The sequence below is a fragment of the Chelonia mydas genome, chromosome 7, assembly GCF_015237465.2.
Source record: "Chelonia mydas isolate rCheMyd1 chromosome 7, rCheMyd1.pri.v2, whole genome shotgun sequence".
Classification (NCBI taxonomy): Eukaryota; Metazoa; Chordata; order Testudines; family Cheloniidae; genus Chelonia; species Chelonia mydas.
Genome location: NC_057853.1, coordinates 95,033,059 through 95,055,543, shown reverse-complemented (window position 1 = coordinate 95,055,543; position 22,485 = coordinate 95,033,059). Strand labels below are relative to the sequence as shown.

The 22,485-nt window shown below is 39.7% G+C and overlaps 1 protein-coding gene across 5 annotated transcripts in view; it reads right to left on the bottom strand.

Moving 5' to 3' along the window:
* The window catches only part of CFAP46 (cilia and flagella associated protein 46), a 142,795-nt gene that overhangs the window by 56,582 nt on the left and 63,728 nt on the right, over positions 1–22,485 (bottom strand). For 4 of the 5 annotated variants that reach the window (XM_043551765.1, XM_043551769.1, XM_043551767.1 and 1 more), the window contains exons 24-32: positions 19,565–19,696; positions 17,674–17,839; positions 11,976–12,060; positions 11,732–11,870; positions 9,869–10,052; positions 8,853–9,012; positions 6,906–7,129; positions 3,879–3,995; positions 3,427–3,594 (exon numbers count right to left, since the gene is read on the bottom strand). In XM_043551765.1, coding sequence (XP_043407700.1) covers positions 3,427–3,594; positions 3,879–3,995; positions 6,906–7,129; positions 8,853–9,012; positions 9,869–10,052; positions 11,732–11,870; positions 11,976–12,060; positions 17,674–17,839; positions 19,565–19,696 — 1,375 coding nt within the window. The remainder of the gene's footprint in view (positions 1–3,426; positions 3,595–3,878; positions 3,996–6,905; positions 7,130–8,852; positions 9,013–9,868; positions 10,053–11,731; positions 11,871–11,975; positions 12,061–17,673; positions 17,840–19,564; positions 19,697–22,485) is intronic. The other variant, XM_043551768.1, reaches the window with a different exon arrangement.

Genomic DNA, 22,485 nt, shown 5'->3' with positions numbered 1-22,485 from the left:
ACCGTGGAGATAGCTGTTCCATTTACAAGAAAAATGAGGGTGAATGTGGTGGTCTACGAGATAGCGGGGTCAGTGACCAAGAGAGTCTTGATGTTGACAAACCGCCAGCACTCATTAACAGAGGAGAGTTCGGTTCCCAAGATACTATCAGTCCACAGGGTACCTACATTCATGCGGTAATGATGGTGTCCAAGAGTGGGTTGAGAGAGAAACTGTGGAGGGCGACTCTGGGGGATGGATCACTTGATGATTACCAGTTTTGTTCATTCCCTCTGAAGCACCTGGCATTGGCCACTATTGGAAGACAGGATACTGGGCTAGATGGACTGTTGGTCTGACCCAGTATGGCTGTTCTTATGGTACTGAACAAGCTGGTACTAAGCCCTTTGCATGGGAGATAGTCAGTGTCAATTCCCTTGGTACCATAAGCACCTGAGTGGTCTTTGCTACCCCTGACTTTCCTGTTACTGGTACTGAATGTTGTTCATGGCTCAGCTCAGAACTCTTCACTACCTTGTCTCTGCTGCTCTGCATAGTGGTGCCCGAGCTTGGTACCGTGTCTGTCTTAGACAATTGACTCCTCTTCGCCTTTGTGGTATCAACATGGTTCAGAGTCTGCATGGAATTCCCCTTGGGACCTGAGGTCTCCATACTCTTCTTGTGTGTCAGTGACTGAGATTTTCTTGGAGTTTTACTCATTCCCTTCTACTTAGAGGCAGCTATTGGAACTACCTTTGCTGAAGTCTTTGGTACCGTAAATGTACTCAGTGTCACGGTACCACCTATGTCTCTAGCTTTGTCCAGGGACTGAAATGTCGATGTGGATGGGGGTACTAGTGATAGTGGGAGGCCTATGTAAAGGGAGGTCCACCAAAGCTCCATCATCAGGAATTTAAACTTGAGCTCCCTATTCTTTTGGGAATCTACTCTTGAAGGAAGTGCAGATCTTGCACTTATTAGGAATATGGGTATCACCCAAACAGCAAAGACACCGGGGGATTCCCTGCTGACTCAGACAGCCTCACAACAAGAGATGCACCTTTTGAATCCCAGGAAGCCTGGCATTCCCAAGCAAATTAACAACAAACTGACCTCTCTTGAAGGAAAAACACATTTAACACTATCTAACAATATGCATGAACAACAAATTAAAAAAATTTTTTTTCCAAGGGAAGGAAGGAAGGAACAGCTGTTCCAACAACTACAAACACTATATACTAACTAACAAACTGAATTCTGAATACTAGTAGAGAAGAGGCACAGTTATAGACTCCGCCTCAGGCCAAAGGCAGCTGAGAAGGAACTGAAGTGGTTTGCACGAGTGGCCCCATATAGCCTCAGTGTAAGGCACAAGGATGTGTGGAGTGCATGCACAGGCCAAACAGGCACCGCTACCAAAAATCTCCAGTCAAAGGCACAGGGTGCAGATCACCTGAAGTGGAGCACCCATAGGGACACTACTTGAAAAAGAATTAAAAGATCCTCAGGCCAAAATGACTGTTATCATTAGAATTTTCATAATTACTATACAGCACTTATAGATTTGCATAATTTCTCATGAATTAGTTTGTGAACTTCTTACTCCTATTGATGAGCACTTATTCACATGGCCAGTCCCCCTGGTTTCATCAGTGGGAATAATTGGTCCAAATCTGGTTCATTATGTGTGGTACACACATCTTCTCTTATGAAGGATAAAATCTGCCAGAAAAATGAAGCTGATAGAGATTTATATCTGATGAAGAAAATCTTATGCATTGACTATTTGTTGTACATATGTTTTCAGTTATGATGAATAACAGCAGAAATTTTTTAAAAATATTTTTTAAAAAACTTGCTAGCATACCAGATCCACTCAAAATTCACCTCTACCAACAACTGAGGAGATACAGGGTTGTTTTAAAGATATATATAAACAAAAGAATATGCAATTGGTGTGAACATTTTTCATGAAGCTGTCACTCTACATCTGACCAATCAGTCCTCATTCTCAAAGGAAACCTGTCCAATAGTTTCAAAAGACAAATCTACAAGGCTAAATTCATAACTTTGCTAGACACTAAAAATCATTGACTGAATAGAGACCCTGGATTTATGGTTTATTATAACAAACTAACCCACTAACAACCCCCATACCTCGCTGTCTTTCCCCACTTTGACTGCAGGGGTGTTAACGGACCATTTCACCTTGAACGGTCAGTCCCTTGAAATATGTGTTAACAACTTATGCTAAGCAATCTGTTTCACACTGCATTTAGCTGTGACACTCTGAGTATATTTCCCACAACTGAAGAAGAGCTCCATGTAAGCTTGAAGGCTTGTCTCTCTCACCAACCTTGTCCAACTGGCATAAAGGAATTTTAACTAAAGACCATTTACTTAATAATATTTGATTTAAAGAAACCCAAACAAAAAAATTCAAATGGCACAAAATCTAACGTTATGTAAAGTTTCACGTAATGTTAGAACACTTACAGAATTAAAAGGAATGTGTTGCCCCTTTTAAGCCTGTTTCAGAACATTATAATTATGGAGTTGCAAACAGCACCTTCATAATATAAAAGCAGACAAGGGAAAGAAAAAAAAGTCTTTTTAAAAACTGTCTGCAAAATATACAGACAAAAACTAATGTCTAGGTGTCACGGAGTCCCTGGGCAATGCTCTGGAACTGCTCCCCATGAAGCCAGTCAGGACTCTGGGGAAGTCTCCTTTCTGTAGCAGACTGTCTGCAGGACACACAGCTCACACAACTTCCACTTTCCTGGGTCTGACCTCGGAGCATTCAGCATCCTCTGCCCCTCCGTGCGCTTCCCACAGCGAGTCCGCCCAGGCAGGCTCCTGGCGAAGCCAGAGAGTCCTGCACGCAAACTCCGCAGTCAGACGTGACTCTCGGCCAGCCAGTAAAACAGAGGTTTATTAGATGACAGGAACATGGTCTAACACAGAGCTTGTAGGTGCAGAGAACAGGACCCCTCAGCTTGGTCCATTTTGGGGGGCAGTGAGCCAGACAACCACGTCTGTACTTCACTCCATGTCCCCAGCCAGCCTCAAACTGAAAACCCTCTCCAGCCCCTCCTCCTCTGGGCTTTGTCCCTTTCCCGGGCCAGGAGGTCACCTGATTCCTTTGTTCTCCAACCCTTTAGCTCTCACCTTGCAGGGGGAAGGGCCAGGCCATCAGTTGCCAGGAAACAGGGTGTCGGCCATTCTCTGTGTCCAGACCCCTGCACACACCTGCCCTCTAGGGCTCTGCAATGATCATACACCCTTACCCCACCACCTAGATACTTAAGAACTGCATAGGGGAAACTGAGGCACCCCCACACTATTCAGAGGAAACATTAAGAACAGTCCCACTTCGTCACACTAGGATTGGTCTCAGCTTTTGTTTTCCTAAAATAGAGCAATGATTTTGAAATGTTTACTTACAGGTACCAGAATATTATCCCGGTTAATAACATAACAGCTTGTTTCCTGTTTAAAAGCATCTCTAACTTCATCAGGGCAGTCATAGCTAGCCCATTCCTCCACACTCGCTGGTAATGCTTCAACTGGTCCTTTTCGTTTAGGCTTCTCCTTCATAACTGAAGACTGCACCTTTAATTAAAGGAACTCTTTAGACAGTTTATTTTTCTATAAGCAATAAATATTTACTTAAACAGAACTGTTTCAAAGAGGAAAAAAGAAAGATACCTGTTTGGCATTCTTTTGGGCTTGGTTCTTTTTAAGGGTGGTTGATTTTGGGGTCTGGAAAGCAGCAGGTGGTGAGTTTTAGCACTATAATGCCAATTTCTATAATTTTGTGCTTGAAGAACTGACCTAAGAAACACTATTTATTGAAGTAAAAATATCTAGATTTTTCATAAAGAGGAGTGCCTTACTTGTTTTGCATCCTTTTTGCCTTTATCTTTCTTAGGTGTGGCTGACTGTGCATTCTGGGAAGATGGTGAGGATTTTGGTAATGCTTTAATAATAGATCCTGCTGCAGACAATGAAACCTAGAGAAAAATAATTACAATTATTTAACTTTAAAGTGCTGTCCTTAGCTACTAGAAACAGAATCACACTCCATTATGTTCACTCAAGACTACTCTCCCAGAGACAGAAAATTTCAAAGGCTTCTAGAACCCTCACATTATGATTATTTCTACAAGCATTTATGGAAGCATGAGTCACCATAGTGCACTTAAACAGCTCAAGTGTTATGATTGAACACAGCTGTTCAGTTTGGGTACAGAAAGTGAGAGTCTTTGAAATAAATACCTAGATCATTTAGGACTTTACAACCATCACCTTACTTTCACAGCACCATGAATTGGGAGCCTGTGCACAGATGAAAGACAAGTATAATATGCTCCTCCAAGTCTGCCCTATTGCAAAAGTGTAGTGTAGCATAGTGTATGCTGCATTAACTGAAGCTCCAGAATATGAAGTATCTGGAGAAAATCTTTCTTTCTCTTTGTCTTGTGGAAGCAAAGCTTTGATGTTCTGATACTCAAGGAAGGAGAGAACTCCTTACTGAAGCTCTTTTTGTTATTGATCTTGACTAAAAATTAGGATAGTAATTTGGTAGGACATTTTAACAATAATTTCTGTTAGAGGTGATCAAAGTCCACAAGACATCCTGTGGACTAAAACTGGAACACCGGCTACATGTTCCATAACTTATCAAGATCTCACACTGGGTCTTTACCATATGGCACTATGTGGTTTTTTTTTTAAGGCATCTAACATTTCATGGTTTTTTTTAAGCTTTCAGAAATTACTCCATTGCCTAACAGATAGTTACTGAAGAGTCTTAAGATTCTAGAGTCTCACCTGGAAATGAAAACAAGCATCAGGATCCCCGAGGAGTTCAAAAGATTTTAACCTGTCCTTCTCATTCATCTTCAATCAAATCTGCTCTATTTTCAATCCCAAACAAGCTTCACATCACACAGTCTAGCAAGCTTTTCTGTATCTCTTTATAAACAACCTATTTTCAATCCTAAAATGCCTTATATGAAAAGTTTGAAGCTCACAGCAATGTTAATATATAACAGTGACACTCAGACTGAGACTCGCAAGCGGCTCTTTAATGCGTCTCCTGCAGCTCTTTACAGCACATGATATTAAAACTCTGTGTGATTGAATTATTCATCACCCTAAGTAATTAAGCATTCAAGATGCTTTTACTATGGTATTAACCAATTGTAGCTGATAAAATAATAATACTTGGTCAGTCATTTTGCTGTGAGAATTTATATATATATATGTGTGTACACAAACCCACACACCCACCCACACTATTTCCCATCATACTGTTTAAATATGAATATATAGTACTATAGTAAATGAAACAATGAATTCACACTACTGTGGCTCTTTTGGGTAATGTTCGCTAATTTGGCTCCTGAACTGCTGAGGTCTGAGAAGCACTGATCTATAAGCATTAGCCCAAGACAGCTACTGCAATTGTACTATAACAGACACTGATATCTGCACTAGCTACTTTTGATGTTTATTCATCTACTATCATTATCTAGAAATCATCCTGTTTCTCTTAGTCAACTACAGAATATTAAAAATTCTGATGATGTGAAATTTGGAAATGTTAGTCAGAATTTTATTTTCTAAAATTCCTGTTTTCCAAATTTTTATATGTTATATAGTCCAAACTAATTTCACAATGAATGTCTGATAATTAGCAACATATGTATGTAGTAGGGTTCAGCTACCAAGCTTTTATATTAAGCAATTACTTAATCACTTTGTAAGCATTTGTAATCACTGGAAAAACAATAATACAACCTGGAACATACTGATTTGGATACCAGCTTCACTTTGCAGATCTCTCACCCACACCACTCAGGTGGCACTTACGATGGCATGTGGCATATACTGAGGTAAAGTACAGCTTTCACCATTTCGAATATTTAAATAAATTAAAAAAATTTAACATGCAGTGCAGTCCTTCTGATGTTTTCCATAAATGTCACTGGAAATTAGGCAGCCACATCAATGAGAAAATACAACATTTAATGAGGTTCATTCAATTTGATTTGAAATGCTGCAGAACAGCCAGAAGTGATTACTTTAGAGAATTACAACACTCAGTGAATATTAGTGTTATGGTTTCATCACAAAATGTAATTGACTACTCAATTCACAGGGTTTAAGTAAGGGTTTGTCTACTTTACCCGCTGGATTGACGGGCAGTGATCGATCCAGCGGGGCTCTATTTATCACATCTAATCTATGCGTCTCCCGTCAACTCTGGTATTGCATAGGAGCATGCGCAGGTGGAGTCAACGGGGGAGCATCAGCTGTTGACTTACCACAGTGAAGACACCGTGGTAAGTAGATCTAAGTACATGAACTTCAGCTGCGTTATTCACATAGCTGAAGTTGTGTAACTTAGATTGATTCCCCCCCCGCCCAGTGTAAACCAGGCCTGAGTAAGATAATTCCTGTAGTTAAATGACATACCCTTTGAAATGATCTAAGTCACTATCTATCTGTAATTATTGTTCTTCACCAATAGTATTGTGAATTCTGTAAATCACCAATCATGTTTCTTATTCTACCCTAGCTATTTAGATAGTAAAGTTTAGAAACCATTGGTAGAAAAAGTGGATCCCCAGGCTCCAAAGAATATACACACCAGTAGAGAGTAATAGCTTTAACTGAGCACTGTCTTTCTTCCATATGGTTGTTGGAAGAATTTGAACTACATAGAGGTACTCTCTAGTTTCTTGTGATAATTTTCTAATTTAAAGCTTAGAAACTGTAAAACTATATCCTAACAATATTGTAAAATTGGATTGTCTGTATTATAATAAAGACAGTTAAAATAACAAAATACTGTCTCCCTATGTATTCATATAGTAGATAAATTAAATGTGATTGGTAAATTCTGATCTTCTCACCTGCCAGATACGAATGATGTTAGCATAAGCCATCAAACAGTGTTGTTGATGATAAGGTGAACTATGGCCAGAAATTATAGCCATTAAAGTATGTGCTCTAAACAAAGTTTCCAATTGCCTTATGTTTTTTAAATCTTCATTAGCAGTTTGGGGAATTGTAACATTTACCCCAAAGTCTACCTTCAGCTTTGCTGGAGATGGTATTTCTTGTGTGATGTTTTTCTCTGTTAAAAAACAACAATGAAAACAATGTCAATGGTCTGACATTGTACAATATTTCAAGGCTTATTTAAAGTTGCATTTCTAAGGTGGAAATGAAAAAGAATCCATTGACAGCAAGATGACATTATTAGAAAAATGGAAATCCAACTTACCAAAGATGACCTTGCTATGATAGAATAATATTACTTCTATCATAGTTTCAATTATTAATAAAAACATAACAATATACTTTAAAAAGAACTGTAAGCAATGACAAAGCAAAGAAATGCAGAGTAAGGGTACCCTCATCTAATTGTGCCTGGTTTAAGCAGCCCACAGGTGGATATTCTAACTTTCTGTTCTGGGGCCCCTTAAGAGTGTTGCTCTAACTGTTATGAGTTAAATATGGAAGATTGTGGGATCTGAGATTTTAACAAAAATATCCATATTCCCCTAAAGGGGCAGGAACAACTTTAATAAGTTCATAATCTGATCTGCTTTTTTTGTTCTATTTTTCTCAAAATCCATTAAAATCTATATACATTTTTATACAAAATGGTTAATGCTTTTCTTCTTAAAAGAGAACTGATGAAAGGGGCCCAGCATTCATCAACAACCAGCAAGATTATGTGGAATGGAAGGGAAATACCATGAAAGAATAGAGATTAATTTTAAATTGCCATTACACAAACAATGACAAGTAATATTTAAAGAAAAAAAACATGAATAGGACATTTTCAGTGCCATTTTAATTATGCAGTGTTAACAGAGGAATCATGCATCTTTCACAACTGCATCTCATCACTTGTTCTTTTTTGACCCATCTCATCTGTCTACATAAAAATACGACACAAGTGGAGAAGATGTCAGTTAATGTCACACATCATTCGTCTAGAAATTAGTTGTTTTCTTCAATTAGACTGGAACATTCTATCAAACTAGTCACTGAGGCATTAGCAATGTAAATGGTTACAAAGGGTAAAAACTTAGGGGCCTGAGTTGCTTCTTCAAAAATCACGCTGGTGCTTCGGAGGCTGAAGTCCCATTGACAATCATGTTTTAAAATGGGACCTAGGCACTTTTGAAAATTTTACCCAGAGATTTCATAAAGTAATGGAAATAGGGTAAAGGGATAAAGAAATGAGGTGTAGTTTCATAGTTGTAATAAGGGTCTGGGAGTCAGAACGCCAGATTCTATCTCTGGTCGTTGCATTGAGCATTCATGGAAAAGTGACAGTCTCTCTAGGCCTCCATTTCACAATCTGTAAAAGGGGTACAAACCAGTTATTTACATCAACACTGGTTCTTGAGAGTCTCTGGCAGCTATCTTTGTGTCAACCTGTTCCATTTCTTCTGTGATTTGTTTAAGGGCCTGATGCAAAGTTCACTGAAGTTACTGACGTCAGTGAGTTTTGAATCAGGTCTTAAGTGAAGAAGCTCAGGTTTTTCATTTTGACTTCCTCTAAGTCTTTTGTAGATGAAGAAACATGTTCCACATAAAGAAAAGGAGTACTTGTGGCACCTTAAAGACTAACAAATTAGTCTCTAAGGTGCCACAAGTACTCCTTTTCTTTTTGCGACTACAGACTAACACGGCTGCTACTCTGAAACATGTTCCATATAAGGTCTTTTTATATACTGAAAACGATCAGGTGCTTTTATTCTCTAAAAGATAGTAAGACAAAAAACATATACTGCATTCATGTACTGAAATTATTTTGAAGGATAAGTACATCAATTACACACCTTCTTCCTCAAGAGGTCCTTTGGCAAGTTTCAAATGTAGCAAGATATCTACTGCCCAGTCCAGATGTTTAATAGCATCATTAAGAGGAAACTTATTGCAGTATAACCATTCTGCAAATTCCATTAGATAATCAACTTTCTGCCACTCACTTTCTTGTTTCTACAGAAAAGACAGAATGATTTAGTTCACATATTGTAGTCTGTAACATCAAATTACTGATACTAAGATCTATATAGATTTGTCAGTTTTTTTTGGAAGCAAAAATTTAATTTTAAATAGGTAGCAAGCAATTTACTGACATTGCCTAATCAGGGAAAATGTCTAACTGAATGTAATTAAAAAAATCAGTATTAGTTAAATTTCTTTGCTTCTATTAAAGTCTCCATCAATTAGTCACTGTTAGGCCTTTTCCTCCTCAAGAGAGACCAGGCACCAGTTCAAATGTGTTGACACAGAGTCCCAGGACTTAAACTACATCCACTTGGTTTTCCATCAGAAAAATAATTTCAAAGTTGTGAAAAATAACCCTCACCAAATTAACAAACTGACAAAATAATTTGGACAACATTTATTCTTTCTATTAAATTGAACTATTTTAAACTATGATGAAAAGTAATGCTAAATGAACATGTAATTAATGGTTTACTCTTATGTGTAATTCTAAAGTGATGGAGATATCAAAGAAATTAAATTATGTAAAAAAATTACTCTCTTTTGCTCATTATCAGTCCATCACTATTGGGAAGGAGCTAAGCAGTGAGACAGTAGAATGGAGGACTGAGAGAAGATGACTACAAATGGAAGATAAAGAATTGAAACTAACAATGACCAGGTGTTGCATTAAACATCTCCTTGACTGGTGTTAAAAAGAAAAGGAGTACTTGTGGCACCTTAGAGACTAACAAATTTATTTGAGCATAAGCTTTCGTGAGCTACAGCTCACTTCATCGGATGCATGCAGTGAGCTGTATATTCCATTCTATTAAGAGTCTATTAAAATTAACAACATAGAGACCTGTAAAGCTTCAATGGCATTCTGATAACAGGTTAACTGCCCGACAATGTCTTTGGAGATTGGTGCCAGACGATGCCACATATGTGACAAATAGTCCTCACTTTCATCCTTGAATTTCTGAATGTCCATCATAAAATTACGTCCAAGTCTTGCCTTCACTATAACCATATGTTTGAAAATCAGGCTAAAAAAAAAGTTTAGAAATTACTCAATTTCTTATCTGTAAAATTATGGACTGTATCCTACAGTATGTTACAGTTGTGAAGGTAACTGCACTTCACTACTCATCTTTCTTTTATAGAAAAGTCAAATTCCCTGCTCCTCTGGATATTTACAAACCTTAACTTTAGAAAATAAATTAGACCCTGATCCTGCAAAGATGCACATATGTAACCTTATGCACTATGACCAGTTCCTTTGACATCAATGAGACTACACATAGGGGAGATCCTCAACTACTGTTACTTGTCATAACGCTGTGCTTAAGCCTTTGCACGTGTAAGTCTTTGCAGGATCAGAGCCTTAGGCTGCTTATAGTCTAGTTTCAGAGTTTTATCCTAACTGGAGTTAGAGCTGGGGAAAGTCCAAATTCCTGTTATTTTATCTTAAAAGGTGGTAGTACCCCCTCCTCCACCCTCACTCATCTAATATGAAATAGACATTCAGACATGTGAAATTGTAGCCCTGCCGCAAGCAACACACTTAGACGTAAATGTTGTCATGGATTTTTATGCAAAACAAACTGAATAATAACTAATCATTCAAATATACTTTTACTAATGTATTAGCCAAACAATGTTTTTCAACCAGACAACACATGCCTTGATGTTCAACAAGCCTGGTCATTAAATAAAAGATAGGTTAAATATAATGTTTTAATATAGTATTTTGACTTAAATAATGAAATAAGCTATGTGAGGAGTCACCCTCTGCAAAACAACCTCAGCTGAATCCACTGTAACCAATGAAGAGGCCTGACCCCAAAGTCAGGAACAAGAGACATAAGAACTTGACGGAGAAATATGAAACGTACCTCTGATGGGATACTATCTTAACTGGTTAAGCCACAGTGTTTGCTTGTCAACATTGTCTGGAGGGTTTACTTAGAGAAGTAACATATCATTAGCAAGCTCCTATCTTGGCAGATGATATAAAATAGACAGGTGTCATGAATACTAGTCAGGACAAAGAAATAATAAAGAGGGGAGCTGGAGAGGTTAAAACGTGTGGAACTCTCATTGAAAAATGCAAGGATAACAAAATCGGGGGGAAATAACTGAGATTATATATTTTATATTATTTTATTACAGTAGTGATCAAAAGGAGCACAAAGTCTAAATTAGAGGTACATATGCATAGAGAGGGAAGACTAAGCTGCCTAAGATCTCATTCTCCTTAGCTCAACTTCATTTCAATGGGTAATTTGAATCGTAACTCATCCTGTGATCACATCTAAAAAGCTTTTCTTACAACATCTTGCTTTTAAAATCTGGACTTCAGATAGTAATTAGAAGAGAAGGAAACAGAGCAAAGTAAGATCCATAATCAAATAGTTGAAAAGGTTATACAGTACCTACTTAGGAACTTTTTTAAAGATGACCTAGACAAACATTATAAACATTTTAATTATAAGAAGCAATCAAAGATCAAGCCTTTCTTTGATACTCAAAAGCAGTGTGAAAAGCCAGGGAAAAGATACAATATTGTCTTCTGTTATAAAAATTGTCAGCTCAACAAAAAGGCAACCTCTATACTATTTTATTAATGTAAAATATATATTTAAATATTATCCATATTTTTATATTTCTCAAGAGTCAGGATGCTTAAAATGTTTCAGTAAAAAAAAGAGATCAACCAACTTACAGTCTATGTTTAGTTCGAGGCAGAACTTGAATGGCTTCATCTAACACTTTTAGTCCTGTCTCCCAGTCTCTTTTATCAGCATACATGTGGAATAATAACCCATACAGGGATGTCCTTAATGTCAGATCCTCTTCAGTACCTTTGAAATACATTCAAATGATAAATTAACATTGTGAAATTAGTGCAGCCATCTCACAGAAATATTAGACTATTCATTTTTGCATGACAAGAATAAAATACATGCCTGGGAGAAAATGACCTTCTGATGATCCACTACTTTGAAAATCCTTTGTAGGCCACTGATGAAGCTGCAACGTATTTTCTGTTCCCTAAAAAGAAAAAAAGAAAAAGAAAAGTAGTGCATACATTTTTGTTAGCACAACTCTTCAAGCTCTGGTACTGTTTTCTATGTATAAATAGGATCAATTCAATTATAATATTTAAACTATTAATGCACTAAGAGTAATAATCATTAATTGAGAGGGTGATTAGATCAGTTAATAAGAATATGGGAGTTGAAAACTAAAACAACTATTTTCCTCCAAATCAATGTTTCTAATGGCATAGTGTATTACACAATTGCACCGATTAATACAATGAACTACATAATACATTCCCATACCATAATGTTGCTTGAGGTAACTAGATTTTGTCAGTCCTGTCTTGGCTTAGCTGGCTTTAGTTATGTAACTGGATGACCACAAATATCACAGAATTAAGGGATTTTTGGATGGATTTTTTTCATCTTGTTTCCAATGTGACTGACCTCAAAGCTAATATTCTCTAAGCACCTGGCTGTTTCCACATGCAAACCCCAAAGGTATGGTTCTGCTGGTATACCGACCACAAATTACATAGGGACTACACTAGTAAATTCTCTAAACTAGAGTTATAGCTGTTGGACAACGGATCAGTTTTGGACAGGCCAACACATGTCTTCCTAGAAGTGATGGAATATCTAGGCTTTACACTGAGAGTTGAGGAGAACCCCAACATAGCTTACAGTAAATTGGACATTGGTTTTTAAAGCTCTTAGTCCTCAGCCGAGTTGGTCCTTATCTCAACCTCAAATTTTGTTTTGATTCAGATACCACTCACCTTTCCAGGATGGTACACATCTTAAACCAGCTGTCAACTGTGTCTTTGCAGTGTTGGATCACTGTATTACCCTGCCCACCTGACATATATCTTAGGAACATATGAATTACTATACTGGATCAGTATACACAAGTTGTTAGTGTGCACCATTTTCTGTCTCTGATAGTAGCCAGTACAATATGCTTCAAAGAAATCCTGAAGTGGACATCTATGGCCTGACCTGCCTGTAAGGGCAACTAACCACTATCACTCTGTGGCTGGCATATGCTCTGAAGCATGAGCATTTATAACCTTTCTGAAAAAAAAAAAAGGGTTTTGTTCTGTCTAATGCATATGTGTGGATGTTTTCATGATCCACATAAATGTCTAAATCTTTTTTATGACTCCTATTAAGGTTTTAGCCCAAATTATATCCTCTGACAATGAGTTCCATAAGTTAATTATGAGTCATATAAAAAAGCATTTCCTTTTATCACTTGTAAATGTATTGCCTTGTTAAGCTCTGGAAATAGCCAGACCCTTAGCAAAAAGTGTCTAGTGGCAGTAGCTACTGTGATGGGGCTAGGCCAGATGGCTATAGAAAAGTAGTGGGAGATAGATATATTAGCTCCAGGGTAAACAAATCCCTGGTACCAGGATAAGTGAAATGGCAGCTGCTCCAGGTCAATTAAGACACCTGGGGCCAATTAAGAACCTTCCAGAAGGCAGGGAGAACACTAGGTTGATTGGGACACCTGAAGCCAATCAGGGGCTGGCTGAAACTAGTTAAAAGCCTCCCAGTTAGTCAGGTGGGTGTGCATGTACAGGAGCATGTTGGAGAGACTGAGTAGTACACACCATATCAGGCACAAGGAAGGAGGCCCTGAGGTAAGGGTGAAGTGGAACTTGAGGAAGTGAGGGCTGCTGTAGGGGAAGTAGCCCAGGGAATTGTACATGTCATGTTTCTAAAAGGTCAGCTACCATAGCTGATACTATTAGGGTCCCTGGGCTGGAGTCTGGAGTAGAGGGTGGGCGTGGGCTCCCCCCTGCCCTTTGCCCCCTGATTAATCACTGAGACTGGGAGACAAGAGACTGTGCAAGGAAGGATAACTTCTCCTCACCTCCCTCGCTGGTTTATGATGAAAATGGCTCAGTAGACTGTGACCCTTGTCTCTAGAGAGAGAAGGGTTACGTGGAGGGTCACAGTGAGCCTCTGAGGCTAGCGAAATCCGCCAGGAAACGTGGGACCCACGGAGGCAAGGACAGAGCTTTGTCACATTACCTTATCTATAAGACATCAAAACTCTTACGTTTACATCTGTTCTCATCATTATACTATCAAGTACAGAGTAACACTCATCAATTTTGTCTTCTAATCACTTTGAAAGAGCAGACCAGACATCACGCTTCTGATTACTAATGATTTATATATTACTTGGGGTGGAAATAAAATTCAGTTTTTTGTTCTTTATTATACTCTGTTACTACATGATCTAAGATGCAGCCTGAAACTGAAATGGTACACTCTGGTATTACTGAGCCTGAATGCAAAAGATATGAACAAGATTTTAAGGGCCTGATGCAAAACCCATTGACGTGAAAGGAAAGACTTCAATGGGAAATGTATTAGTTTTCTAAAGAGAGAATTCTAAAAACTCCAAGTGCTTTTGAAGAACAAAAAGAAAAATATCTCAATAAATAGATGGTTATGTTTCATCATGACAGTGTGCACATATCAGGAGATGATCTGGTGGTCTCTTCTGGCCTTAAACTCCATGGCTCTACGAGATTTGAAGAAAATTAACGTGATACCATCTAGTACACAGCAAGTATTTCCTATCTACCTACTACTACCATCTACTACTAGATGGTATTTAGAAAGGTGCCTATTTCCACATTGTGTAAAGGGTTTTACTGAAAAGGTTTAAAAAGTATTTCATGTTATTATTGACTCTTAACACCCTTTCGGTTATAGTTTTCCCCTCAAAACTGTTCAATATTTTGTTGAATACCAGCCCCCTCTGAAGAAAGTATGTACAATAAAAACTCTTTCAGGCAGGTGGAAGAGAAATCAGATATTCTGCAGTTATGAGGAAAAAACAGTTACTCACCTTCTCGTAAGGTGTTGTTCTTCAGGATGTCTTGCTTATGTCCATTCCAATCAGGTGTGTGCGTGCCCTGTGCACGCCAGCCGGAAGATTTTTCCTGTAGCAGCATCCATAGGGTCGGCCTGGGCGCTCCCTGGAGTTGTGCCTTCATGGCGCCCAATACAGGGTCCCGCCGACCCACCATCCCCTTAGTTCCTTCTTGCCAGCTACTCCAACAGAGGGGTAGGAGGGTGGGTATTGGAATGGACATGAACACCACATCCTGAAGAACAATAGTTACAAGAAGGTGAGTAACCGTTTCTTCAATTGTTCATTCCAATCAGGTGACTCCCAAGCCCAAGTTTAGGAGGTGAGGTCGGAGTCGTCCACTGATTGGAGCACTGCTCTCCCAAAGGCCGCATCGTCTCTGGCTTGCTGAGTGATTGCGTAGTGCATGGTGAAAATGTGTATGGAGGACCATGTTGCTGCTCTGCAGATTTCCCTGGGTGGGAACCTGCGCCAGGAATGCTGCTGAGGAAGCCTGATCCCTGATGGAGTGCGCGGTGATGGAAGGAGCGGGCACCTTTGCCAAGTTATAGCAATCCCGAATACATGACATGATCCATGACGAGATATGCTGAGAGGAGACAGGAAGACCTTTCATTCTGTCTGCCACTGCCAAGAATAATTGGACAAAACTTCAGAACAGTTTCGTTCTCTCAATGTAGAAGGCTAGCGCTCTGCAGACATCCAGTGAAGCCTCTGCTCCCTGGCGCTGGAGTGCGGCTTAGGGTAGAATACAGGGAGGAAGATATCCTGATTGATGTGAAATTGGGAGACAACCTTTGGGAGAAAAGCCAGGTGAAGCCTGAGCTGAACCTTGCCCTTATGGGCTACTGTGTAAGGGGGCTCTGATGTTAGGGCCCTGAGCTCAGACACCCTTCTGGTTGAGGTTATCGCTACCAGAAATGCCACCTTGTATGAGAGAGAGAGCAGGGAGCACATCGCCAAGGGCTCAAATGGCGGTCCCATAAGTCTGGAAAGGACCAGATTGAGGTCCCAAGCCAGGATAGGCTGTTGGACCTGTGGGTATAGTCTGTCGAGACCTTTAAGGAAACAGCTGACCATCTGGTTAGCAAAGACTGAATAGTCCTCTGCACCTGTGTGGAAGGCAGAGATGGCGGCCATGTGAACCCTTACTGACGACATGGACAGCCCCTGCTGCTTGAGATGGAGAAGATAGTCCAGTATAAGTGGCACCGAGGCGAGCATTGGGGACAGAATGTGCTGCGCCGACCAGATTGAAAATCTCTTCCACTTGGCAAGGTAGGTAGCTGTTGTAGAGGGTATCGTGCTGCCAAGGAGAACTTGTCTGACTTGATCAGAGCAAGAGAGCTCCACTGCATTCAGCCATGGAGCTTCCACGCTGTAAGGTGGAGCGACTCGAAGTTTGGATATTGGTGGGGGAGCAGGAATCGATGAGACCCTGGGAGGTGGAAGAGCCAAGGTGATGTGGATTGAATCGGATCTCCCTGCTGCAGGCTCCTCGGGCTTGGAAGGGGGAGAGTGACCCCTCTCCGGCCTTTTCTTTTTGTGGGGCACTGGGGACTGAGACTGGTGCCGTACAGAAGACTGTCTGTGGATGGAGCCGTGGCGGTGCCGTGACTCCTTGGGGTCCTTCCTCGGCACCAGCTCGCACACCATCAGCGCCGGATCACTGCGCACAAACAAGGAGGTGCTGGGTGTGGGTTCTGCTGACCCCAGGTTGATTGCGGCTGGAGTGCTGCCTTCATTAAAAGGATCTTGAGTCTTTGATCTTGGTCCTTTAAGGTCCTAGGGTGGAACCCTTTGCAAATTCTGCACTTCTCCTTGTGGTGGCTCTCCTCGAGACACCACAGACAGGAAGAGTGTGGGTCACTTTTAGGCATAAACTATCCACAGTCCTCACAGAGCTTGAACCCTGGGGATCAGGCATACCCCGGACCCTGGGAAGCGTTGGTGAGGGGAGGGCTGGGGGAGGAACCCAAAAGGAAACTTAAGAACTACTACCTATCTACCTACCTAACACACACACGGAACTACTATAAACATAAAGGGTGGACACTGCCCAAACGTGCTTGCAATGCAAGAGCAACAGTTTGTTCCAGCTAGCCACCACCAGCGGTAAGAAGGAACTAAGGGGGTGGCAGGTCGGCAGGGCCCTATATTTGGCGCTGTGAAGGCGCAACTCCAGTAGGTGTCCGGGCCGATCCCACGGACACTGCTAAGGGAAAAGTATTCCAGGTGGCATGCATGCGGCACGCACACACCTGATTGGAATGGACATGAACGAGCACTCGAAGAACCACCTCTATTCACTGGAGATTTTCTTTGAATATGTCCTGTAGATCAAGAGCAATATGACCAACTATCATCACCAATCTGCAAGTTACTGGCTGATTTGTCCCGTATTTTCTTATATTAATATTTTGTATTAATACCGTTTTTGTAAACTTCAGAAAGGGACACCCGAAAGTGTAAGTTGCAGCACATCTTTTTGAAGAAAACAGTTCCAGTTGAGAGGCTATTGATGAGGTGGCTCAACGTGTGTTCAGATGAGAGGAATATAAGGGCTCATAAAAGATGCTAGACTGATAAACTTGGAGTTTTTTCCTCTCCCGCAGGAAAGAAAATCCTGAAGTAAACATCCCTAGTTTCAAATAAAGCAACATTTTGCTTCAAAATCACAACTGGTCAGTAAATTCTACTAAAATATTGCTACTTATTAGATAATCTTACCTGCTTAATTTTAGATTCTGCTTTAATGATGTTTTTGAGAATTGTTTCTGTGGGCTCTTTAAGCTGTTCTCTGTCTAGTGAAGAACCTATAAAAGGTAAACATGCATTCCAGAAGTGTCTAGCTGCCAGCATTACAAGGGTACAGTTTCCTGTTTCACCTGCATATCTGAGGGAGAAAAGTATGATTAAACTGAGAAAAGACTGCCATTCATGCTAAACTGCATGCTGTAGTCAATGTCTGCTAAGCATAACCATGGAACCATCCAACTCAGCTCCCTTTGTGTCCTAATCAGGATTTATATGTCTCCCTCAGATGAGAGGCTTTTGAATTAACCCGCTACAGAAAGCATTTTCCATTTTGGGTAATGAATATGTTCACACCCACAAATAGCGGCTGTAAGAAATAAGTAAAAAGATATCCTTTTATATGATATCAGTAACATCTATGTGTTATATTTACTTGTAACCCATTTGAAGATTCTTTATTACTAAAACTGTTGAATTTGTACTTGGGAATCATAACAAAACTCTCTATTTTTAAACTATTGTGTTTTGTCTCCCAACCATGTTAATTTCTCATTACAGTATCATTTAAAAAAAAAAACCTCTTAAACTACTATGTGGTTTCACACAGTATAATGAAGTACTGAAGTAATAAGACGACACAACTTGAATGTCCCTAGTTCCATATAAGAATAGTTTCTGTGACAATATTCCATGCTATTGCTATTTTTGTGTCCTGAAGTTAATAATTCTTTCCCAGTTGTGGTACCATGCCATCTTTCTACTCAGTGGCTTAAATCCCATCACATAGCTGTAAGTAGGAATCTTGTGAAATAACAGACTGTTACCAGACGATGATGCCTAAGGCTTGCTCACTATGCTTACCAGAATGGTCATGGTTTCTGACAAAGCTATGCAATTTTAGCATTTTTTAAAAGTCTGTATTTCCTTTCATATAACTTGTCACTGGATATATTATTATAGCCAATGTTTTGTAAACAATATTTCTTGCTTCCCTCTTAGAATCTCTGTCCAGCTATGCCCAACTCAGTACAGAACACTTGATTTTGTATGAAGTAGTCTCTGTTCATCACTTGCATTTAAAAGAGCACAGAATTGTTTGCTTTAACTGGATATCCCCAATGATTCTGTTACACTGTTTCCTCGAACTTATCCCGTCACACACTTTTTACTGGTTGATGGAAGGGAAAGAGCTGGAATATTGGCAGTCTCAGGGTAGAGCTTCAGATTCTCATCTATTAAAAATTCAAATCCTATCTACTTTTGACTGCCAGTGGGACCAATTATTTTCTCCTTTTGTTTGGAAGACTGATATTTTTCACTGTCCCCAGTACTATTTCCTACAAGTATTAGATCAGGGATCGGCAATCTTTGGCACGGAGTCCATCGGGAAATCTGCCGGCACATCCCTTGGCCCACGCTACTTCCCACAGCCCCCATTGGCCTGGAACAGCAAACCGCGGCCAGTGGGAGCTGCGACTGGCTGAACCTGCAGGATGCTGCAGGTAAACAAACTGTCCTGGCCCACCAGTGGATTTCCCTGATGAGCCGCATGCCAAAGGTTGCCGATCCCTGTATTAGATAATAGGTTCCCCCTCATTTTGGATCTGTGGCTTCACCTTCATTGATTAGTAGTGACTTTAAAGATACTCATTTTGAAGCTCTAGCATCCAGCTATATGGGAGACATGAGTATTCAGTATTTTTCTGAACTGGAAGGTTCCACAAGATGGTTTGTTAAGTATTTCAGCCCACAAGCCACCTCTTGGAAAAGAAGAATATGTTGATCTGGTTCCAAAATAGGAATTATATCAAAATTTAAAGCTGCATTAAATTATTCTGCTGAGCCCCATCAAAATACAACATACCTTGCACTTTGAACAAAGGCTTTTGATGCTGCTAAGCGCAAATGTTTTTTTCCAGCCAAATTTTCCATGATACTCCTCCCCTGTATACAAACAGCAGTGCTTAACATTTCTTGTCTTGCTGTGTAATCATCCCTGCAAAAAGACAAATAATTCACAATGTGTTCTAATCTTTCAGAGTGAGAATGCATCCATTCCCATTGACTGTTTGTCTTTTACAAAATGGTGGTGTTACAGACTCTACTTAAACATTTATTCAGTTTCTACTAAAACTAAATTTGAAAACTTTTTTTTATAATCAGATACCAAATTATGAAACTAATATGAGGTGTAGCTTCACTCAAACATTACTCTATACTTTACCTTTCTGGTTCTGTAAAATAATACTGTAATCATATTAGGGATACATTACAGAGATAAAATATGTTAGGGTTAGGACCCCCAATTTGAGAAACACTGGTCTCCTCCATGAAATCTGTATAGTATAGGTAAAAGCACATGGAAGACCAGATTTCGAGGGGGGGGAGGCCAGATTTCACGGTCCGTGACGCATTTTTCTTGGCCATGGATTTGGTAGGGCCCTATATATGTTACACCAACATGAACGCTTGTGTGCACAGCAGTATGTCAGTGGGAGAGCTTCTCCCACCAGTATAGCTTCTGCCATTCACGGAGGTGATTTTATTATGCTGACAGGACAGCTTTCTCCTGTTGGCATAGACCATCTTCACCAGACATGCTGCAGTAGCACAAATGCATCGATATACTGCACTGCTGCAGCACTGTACATGTAGACATGTCCTAACACTAATGCAGCTTTCTCTCTCTCGTTCTCTCTTTATATATACACACACACGCACACGCAAATGCAAAACCCTATTCAGACTTTTACTGGGGCTCCAAGATTAGGCCACAATCTTTAGACCTCCCACTACAAAGTATTTCCAAGGCTGCATAATACAAAATGGGAATTGACTGCCTGGGAAGGAGTACTGAGGAATGGGATATAGGGGTCATAATGGATCACAAGCTAAATATGAGTCAACAGTATAACACTGTTGCAAAAAAAGCAAACATCATTCTGGGATGTATTAGCAGGAATGATGTAAGCAAGACACAAGATGTAATTCTTCTGCTCTACTCCTCTCTGATTAGGCCTCAACTGGAGTATTGTGTCCAGTTCTGGGCACCACATTTCAAGAAAGATGTGGACAAATTGGAGAAAGTCCAGAAAAGATCAACAAAAGTGATTAAAGGGCTAGAAGACATGACCTATGAGGGAAGATTGAAAAAATTGGGTTTGTTTAGTTTGGAGAAGAGAAGAATGAGGGGGGGATCTGATAACAGTTTTCAAGTACGTAAAAGGTTGTTACAAGGAAGAGGGAGAAAAATTATGTTCCTTAACCTCTGCAGATAGGACAAGAAGCAATGGCCTTAAATTGCAGCAAGGGTGATTTAGGTTGGACATTAGGAGAAACTTCCTAACTGTCAGGGTAGTTAAGAACTAGAATAAATTGCCTAGTGAGGTTGTAGAATCTGAATAATTGGAGATTTTTAAGAGCAGGTTAAACAAACACCTGTCAGGGATGGACTAGGTAATTCTTAGTCTTGCCATGCATGCATGGGACTGGACTAGATGAGGTCTCTTACAGTCCTACCATTCTATGATTCTATAAAACACTGACATTTGTTAGTGAGAACTTTAAACTTAGGCAGCAACTTTAAACAATAGAACTATGTACAAGGCTCCAGATGAGCCCACTTCTGATCTTCTCCCTGTGAATTTATTCAGGGTGGGGTGGAATGAAAGAGGTCAGTTCAAGGAAAGAAAGAAATCAGGTAAAAATGTTCCATTCTGAGACATTTGGATGTCAAAGCTTTAAGAGAAAAAGGATAATATATGTATTTTTGCAGGGAAAAAAATTCTGTTGTATCTATATTATGCAAACTTTTAAAAACCAAACTGTATGCATAGAAGAGAATAAAAAGAAACATTTTCAAAGTGAACTTACTTTTATTGCATTACCAGGTCCACCTGGCCTCGCACCTACCCTTTAGAGCAAAAACTATTATGCAATAATGATTATGACCACTAGAGGTTATCAGTGTTCCACCGTTCACTTTTACACTGAAAAAATGAAAACCAAAGCAAATTTAAGCCCTATTTTACCCTAATGTTGCTCTTTAACATACCAAAATGAAAAATGAGTGTTCTTTGCATTTACACGGGAGAAATTATGACACATCCTGGACTAAAGTTCTCTGTCAAAGATGAAAATATTTTATCCATTCATTGTTTTATGAATTGAAAAGCCTTCAGAGAGCTGCTCTCTATGATATTCAAGATCTCTATATATTTGAATGTCTCATTTTGCTGAAAGATTTGAAAAAAATGTAGAAAGTCAATTTCCTAGTGAATGGCTGCAGATGATAAAGAGCACATGTTTTTCCAGTTAAGGTTAATGTCAGCATTTAATTATGCTCAAAATTTTCCATCCAGAATTACCTTTTTCCCTGACAGTATAAAACCATTATTATTAACTGGGCTAATTTCATCCATTTTTGGTCAAACCACATTTCCTTTTTGGGCTGCATTTATACATCTGGGGATCTTCCTTTCTGGATGATAGGGCTGTATCAGCAGATCCTCAATCTAGTGTGGAAGTTGCCTTAATCCCAGATATGAAGCCAGTTTTCAGACTTCAACTCCTTTGTTAACATTCTCATTGCACCTAGGTACTGCACCATAAATGACAAAGCCTATCTTATATGGGCTACCTCCATCTCCATCCCCCATGTGGGGAAAGAGTAGCTGCCACTGGGCTCGGGCTCCTCCTCCCACAGAAGTGGTCAGGGAATGGATGAGAAAAGATGTGGGCAGTCTTGGCACCACCTCCAAACTGCATAAATTCAGTCCATGCATC